At 38.3% G+C, this 6,782-nt stretch overlaps 1 protein-coding gene and 1 pseudogene across 1 annotated transcript in view; one reads left to right on the top strand and one right to left on the bottom strand.

Annotated features, from left to right (window-relative positions):
- Positions 1-145, bottom strand: part of LOC127641301 (nucleolar protein 6-like) — a 2,874-nt pseudogene extending 2,729 nt beyond the window's left edge.
- Positions 146-1,337: 1,192 nt separating this feature from the next.
- skic3 (SKI3 subunit of superkiller complex) overlaps positions 1,338-6,782 on the top strand; it is a 29,500-nt gene continuing 24,055 nt past the window's right edge. The window contains exons 1-14 of the mRNA XM_052125345.1: positions 1,338-1,394; positions 1,618-1,710; positions 1,886-2,029; positions 2,184-2,275; positions 2,386-2,461; positions 3,299-3,442; positions 3,627-3,725; positions 3,820-3,928; positions 4,176-4,316; positions 4,488-4,589; positions 4,684-4,808; positions 4,952-5,038; positions 5,166-5,269; positions 5,384-5,510. Of these exons, the coding sequence (XP_051981305.1) occupies positions 1,621-1,710; positions 1,886-2,029; positions 2,184-2,275; positions 2,386-2,461; positions 3,299-3,442; positions 3,627-3,725; positions 3,820-3,928; positions 4,176-4,316; positions 4,488-4,589; positions 4,684-4,808; positions 4,952-5,038; positions 5,166-5,269; positions 5,384-5,510 (1,440 nt within the window). The 5' untranslated portion in view covers positions 1,338-1,394; positions 1,618-1,620. The remainder of the gene's footprint in view (positions 1,395-1,617; positions 1,711-1,885; positions 2,030-2,183; positions 2,276-2,385; positions 2,462-3,298; positions 3,443-3,626; positions 3,726-3,819; positions 3,929-4,175; positions 4,317-4,487; positions 4,590-4,683; positions 4,809-4,951; positions 5,039-5,165; positions 5,270-5,383; positions 5,511-6,782) is intronic.

Genomic DNA, 6,782 nt, shown 5'->3' with positions numbered 1-6,782 from the left:
ATATGCTGCAATGGAAGAGATTTTCTGTTTCTTGCAGCAGACTGAGCTCTTCCACAGTGGGGGCTTTGTACAGCTCCTGTTTGGACAGCTTGAGTGGACATAAGACTCCATCGTCTCACACTGTGCTCTTTGCTTTTCGTTTGTGCCATTAGTGTGTTCGGCACTCTTCTTTACCTCTGCTTCCCGTTCATTCTGACAGTAACTCTGAGCTTCAGTCTGTTAAAAGATACAGATTATTTCACTCAAAAACGAAAATTTTCTCATCATTTACTCAATCTTATACTATTCCAGATGTTTATGTCTTTCTTTCTTCTACAGAACACAAACTAAGATTTTTAGAAGAATATTTCAGCTCAGTAGGCCCATACAATGCAACTGAATGATGGCCAGAACTTTGAATCTCCAAAAAAATGATATAAAGGCAGCATAAATGTAATTCACACGACTCCGGTAGTTTAATAAATGTCCACAAAAGCAATATAAAAGGTGTGTGTGAGAAACAGGTCAATATTGAAATTATTTTTATCTGTAAATCTCCACTTTCACTTCCACATTTGCATTATTTGTGCGCATATTGCCATCTACAGGATGGGGCTGGTTAAATGTGGAGATTTATACTAAAAAAGGACTTTGATATTGATCTGTTTCTCAGTCACACCTATCATATCTATTCTGAAGATATGGATTTAAATACTGAAGTCACATGGATTACTTTTATGCTGCCTTTAAGTGTTTTTTGGAGCTTCAAAATACTTGCCATCATTCACTTGAATTGAATGGACCTGCAGAGCTGAGATATTTTACGAAAATCTCCTTTGTGTTCTGCAGAAGAAAGGAAGTCATAAACATCTGGAATCATTTTTGGCTGACCTATCCCTTTAAATAATTTTACTATTCAACAGTTTTAGTATGCTTTATGCCAAGAAGAGTATATAAAACTACATCATATGAAAGTGCAAGGACTTAAAAATAAAGCTTTGGATGTCTATTTCTTATTTAAATTAAAAAAATAAGTCAAAATAAACTCTAATATGTGTGTATTATTTCGTTCACTGATTGGTCCGTTCAGAACAATATTCTTCAGTGATTGGCTGCAGTGCTTTGGTTTCGCCTCCAAACGCCGTCACTCGTTTCACTGGGAAAAATAAACATGCAATTTGTTTCAATATTTATTTCCAAAATTATGAACGGTGTAAAAAATATTAACATAAGTATATATATATATATATATATATATATATATATATATATATATATATATATATATATATATATATATATATATATATATATATTTATTTGTTTCAGGGAACTATCAACCATGTTAGTCGCGAAATAATGACGTCATTGCGAACGTTGCTCACTAGCTGGATGGAAACAAATCAAGTTCTGCCGTATGTATAATTTCTATACACATTAGAAATACAGAGTTGTATAAAATTTGATAAAATTGTGGCAGTGTGATCATTTTCTGACTTGGATTTGAACAGTCATTTTGATTGCGAGCTTTATTGAATCAGTCTCGGTTTAAACGTCAGTCAACTTATCAGCAACTGTGAACATCTGTTATATTAATCCTTATGTTTCATTGACATCTGTCTAATTATTCAACTTTAGACGATGTCCAGTAAAGAAGTTAAAGCAGAGCTTAAAAGTGCCAGAGATGCGATCAAAAACAAAGAGTTTAAAGAAGCTTTGAAACATTGTAAGGTAAGTGTTTTCTTCCACCGGTCAGGATGAAAGCTAGTAAACAATGCCCTCATTATCTCTATTTACTGATGAGAAGCTCTCATCTCATAGATTTCTATTGGTGGGTTGTATTTACATGGGTTGGCTAGTTAAACATTTCTCATTCAACTTAAATCTGAATGTTTCCTCACACCAGAATATTCTCAAGCTTGATAAGAACAACTATAATGCCTTAGTGTTCATTGGAGTGGCAGCCACAGAGCTGCAGCAGCCTGATCAGGCACAGACAGCCTACAGAAAAGCCACAGAACTGGAGCCAGAGCAACTGCTGGCATGGCAGGTGGGTCATGGAATGGGTACTTTCATGGAGATTTCCGTAAATTTGGTTTGTTCTAGTGAGACACTCTGCTGACCATTCTGTTGAAGTGTTTTGTCATGTTAATATTGGGAAATAAGTAAATGAGCATTTCTCTAGTTGTGGATTTCCTTCTCAGGGTCTAGCAAATCTGTACGAGAAAAGTGACCAAGTTGATTTTAAAGCCGAGCTGCCAAAGGTCTACCAAAAACTTATTACACTATATGAAACGTAAGTAAACTGGGCTTGGCATTGTGGTAACAGTGATTTGTTATTTGATAAATCATGTTAAATGACACAGTTTGCTTGATCTTTGTCTTGCTGTCTCTGTGTTTTTGCAGATCAGACAAAGCAAAGTGTTTTGAAGTGAGCAAGAAGTTGGTAGAAGTCTATCAGTCGGAGAAGAGCTATTTACAGGTATGATCCTTATTATATTATTTAAAGGATTAGTTCACTCAAAAGTGAAAATTCTCTCATCATTATGACCTTTATGCCATCCCAGATTTCTTTCATCTGCTGAACACAAATGAAGATTTTAAGAAGAAATTCTCAGCTCTTTTGGTCCATACAATGCAAGTGAATGGTGAACAGACATTTGTAGCTCCAAAAATCAAATAAAGGAAACATAAATGCAATCCAAAGAAATCTCTTCAGAAGTCATAAAATAGGTGTGGGTGAGAAATGGATCACTTTCACATTCTTCTTCTTGCGTTTTTGGTGATTAACATTCTTCGTGCATATGCCCCCTACTGGCCAATGAGAAAAATTTCTAGCAAAAAAATTACATAAATATTGATCTGTTTCTCATCCACGCCTGTTTCTCGTATCACTTCCGAAGATATGGATTAAAACACTGGAATTGTATGGGTTACCACTGAAGTTGTAACTTTATAGAGCGTCAACATTTTGTCACTCATTCACTTGCATTATATGCACTTAGAGAGTTGAGATATTTTAATAAAAATGTTAGTTTGTGTTCTGCAGAAGAAAGAAAGTCATACACATCTGGGATGGCTTGAATGTGAGTAAATGATTAGACATTTTTTGGGGGGTGAACTATCCCTTTAATTTAGAAAACAAAGTGTATGATGAGATCCTTGTAATCACTTGATATAAAAAAAAGATAATGCAAGTCATTAGTAATGAGTCTATGAACAGCAATTGCCTACAATCAAAAACACAGTGAAGATGTTCTGAAATCACCGTCAGCTTTATATGTGTTTTGTGTAAAATGATTGCTGCTCCACCATGTAGGTTGCCAGAGTATGGCGGCGGTTGATCCAGGTGATGGAGGGGGTGGAAGGGGTGCAGAATTCAGAGCTGCTGGAGCTGTGGAGAGGGATGACCAGTCTGCTGCAGGCCAGCGTGGAGGACCAGGACAATGAGACTCAGCAGCACGTCAGTCAAACTGTTTGGATTCTGCCCTGTTGTCAATACAATGCTTTTTAGCTTTGGTTGTAATTTAAGAAAAACATTTTTTAGTCTTAGGGCCAGGTGGCAGATAACAAGTGTTTCTTTAACAAGTTTTAAAGTGTTCCATGTATTTTTATTATTTTAATGGGTGCATTTCTTTCCACAACAGCTTATATCAGCATTTGAAAGAGCTTTGCAACTGACTGGAGATGTACCCAGTGAAGACCACAAGAGCATCTCAGAGGATTATATTAAATGTCTTGTTAAGGTTGCCTAACAGCTGTATTCACTATCATGAGAGAAATATTGCAACATGTATCAATGCAGCAAAGCATTTGATAGAATTTTTTTGCTATCTTCAGCTTCCTCATGAGGTGGCCAAGCTGAAGGAGGTGTGTGATGCCATGCTGTCCCTCTATCCAAAGTGTTCCTACCCATTAGAGGCCCTCAGTGAGCACTACATCAAAACTGGTTAGTTTATGTATTTACGTACATGCTTCATTTTACCCTGGAATGGTCAGCAGAGTCTGATTAAAATCAAGGCAGAAAACACAGAATTTATATATATTTGTCAGTCTTTTTAAAGTACAAAAAAATCCTCTCACTTGGTGGAAATATACAAAGCTCATATTGGATATTTTAAACAGACATAGTGATCAGTTGAATGATCTTAGATTTGTGACTATTCATCGTGGCACTGCTGTTCCTGTGTTGGTAGGTGACTGCAGTGAGGAAGCCATTCACTGCTTTAGTCGCCTCTCAGAACTGGATCCAAACAACTCACTCACTCACTTTGGCCTTGGTATTAAAGCTTTTCAGGAAAAGAAATATGAGGATGCTATCAAGAATATTAGTCTGGGTGAGTGCATAAATAAATACCACATGTGCTTTGGTCTGAGCTCACGCTGCTTAAATATAATGTCAGATGGTTGCATTCATGTGCAATTGTATACTGAACAGTAATTCTGTTCTCATAGCATACAATGTCGAATAAATGTAATATTTAACCGTTTTATTTGATTTGTCTCAGGTCTGAAGCGAATGCAATCCTCCATCATCGGCTGGTATAATATGGCTCAGGCTGAACTGAAAATGCATAGATACTCTGACAGTGCCACATCTTCCAGCCAAGGTGCTTTGTGTATACAATAACTGGATCCAGCTATCCAACAAATTGAGCAGGGAAGTGGAGAGGGCTTAATTGAAAATCCCATTTGTATGTTCAGGGCTAAATTCGAGTATGGGGAACTCTGAGGCTTGGACTCAGAAGCTGCAGAGGTTGAGACTAGAGGCTCTGGTTAGGACTGGGACAGAAAAGGATGCTGATAAAGCTCTGCAGTTACTTGCTCAGGTAAAGTTTTTATACCAAACACTGTTATTGCACTGTAAAAGCTGATATAGTGCAACAGTTTAACAACAGATGCTAATATATGTTTGATATTTAAGATCATCAATTTGATTCATACTATTAAATATAAAAGCATCTTATTTTAGATTTCAGATGCCCAAAATGACCCAGTGCTTTTAGCTTTAAAGGGAAGAGCTCACCTGCAAAAAGGCCAAACTGAGGAAGCATTTGAGGTGAAGTTGTTTATCATTTCGTCCTGATTAAATAAAAATCTTTCTCAATATATTGTTACAAGTATTTTTTATTTATTTTTATATAAACACTTTGGAGATCTGGTAATGTTTGAAATGACTCTTACAGGTTTCTGCTGAGTTGCTGAGCTCCCACCCTGGCTCTGTGGAGGGTCTCACTCTGAAGGGACTTGCATATTGTGCTAAAGATGAACAGAAGCAGGCAGAGGAGAGGTGTGAACACCCCCCCCCCCACACACACACACACACATTCATGCAATATCACAAACCCATACACACACACTTAAACACTTTTACCCCCCTTGTTTTTATCTATCTAATGTTTAGCTATCTTGAGGCTTTGACCCAGAGCCCAGAGAATGGGGAGTTGTACTTCTTGCTGGGGCGCCTGTACTGGAACATGGGCGAGGAAACTCGGAGGGACCGGAGCAAAGCCCACACACATTTACTGAAGGTGAGCCCATATGTACTAGGGCAGTGGTTCTCAACCGGTGGGGCGCACCCCGGACACTCTCCCGGGGGGGGGGGCGCGAGTAGGCTACGATGGAAGGGAAAATAAACTGGAAAAAACATTTTTTTGGGCACATTTTTTTTAATCACTAATCTACTGTCATAAAAAGTTATAGTTTTGTATATACATAACTCCTGAATAAAAATAAAAATGTGTTTGGACTGATTTAAAAAAAAAAGTTTTGAACAAATTTGATTGGTTTGTCGATAGTGAGCGCAAATGCAGGTGATAAGCATAAGCGGTTTCATTAAGCGAGTCATTGAGTCGTTCATTCAAACGATTCGTTCAAACGGCCGATTCATCAAGAATGAGACAGATGTTTGTGAATGGGTCATTGAATCTTTGACTCAGCCGATTCGTTCACAACACTGAATCATTCAAAACACGATTGAGTATTGCTGTGAGATGCGCTATGCTAAATAAATAACAATACATTGTTGTAACAGCAATATCTCCAAGTTTTGTTTTTCACTGTAAAAATGTCATGATTTGCCAATGCAAAGAGAGTGCACCACCTTTTCCCCCACTTCAAGCACTGATTATAACACAAACAAATCATCCTCCTGGCGGCTTTTTTTTTGTCAAAAGCGACAAATCCAGCGACTTTTACTGGTGTTTTTGGAGACTTTTGTGGTGTTTGGAGACTCGAAAGCACGAATCACTCTGCAGTTAGGCCTACTGTGCTCAACGAACAGCGGGTGCTGCCGTGAGCCCCTCTCCGTCCAAAAGCACTCACAGGCGGTAAGTCTCTCAGTAGCCTCGCGCAGCAGTCAGAGCAGAGAGGAGACACACACCCCTCCGCGTCCAGGCTGCAAATGAATCGCGCATGCGCATGGCGCCGCCGTTCCGCCCTGGCTTACAGAGCGGGGTATAAATGTAAATGTTCACTCACTCTCACACAAAAATAAATCACTGCATTTAAATTGACTCACGACATAGCTTTCCATTCACTCTAGTCTAGTCTCTTGCCAAGTTCGCTTGTGCCAGCTCTCGCTACTCTTATCAATCTCGATTTACATAGGCCTTTACTACAAAACCCCAACATTCTTTTTAAAGACTAAACCCACAAACATTCTTTTTTAAGATTAGATCAAATCTCAGCCCTAGCCAGTATTTTTTTTTTAACTGCTAGGCAGTAGCTACACTTAGCTAAAACTACCCACACGACTAAGACACACACACACACACACACACACACACACACACACACACACA

Source organism: Xyrauchen texanus, chromosome 4 (genome assembly GCF_025860055.1).
Source record: "Xyrauchen texanus isolate HMW12.3.18 chromosome 4, RBS_HiC_50CHRs, whole genome shotgun sequence".
In the NCBI taxonomy this organism is placed as follows: domain Eukaryota; kingdom Metazoa; phylum Chordata; class Actinopteri; order Cypriniformes; family Catostomidae; genus Xyrauchen; species Xyrauchen texanus.
Note: the sequence above shows the minus strand (reverse complement) of the source record. Positions and strands in the feature narration are given on the sequence as shown.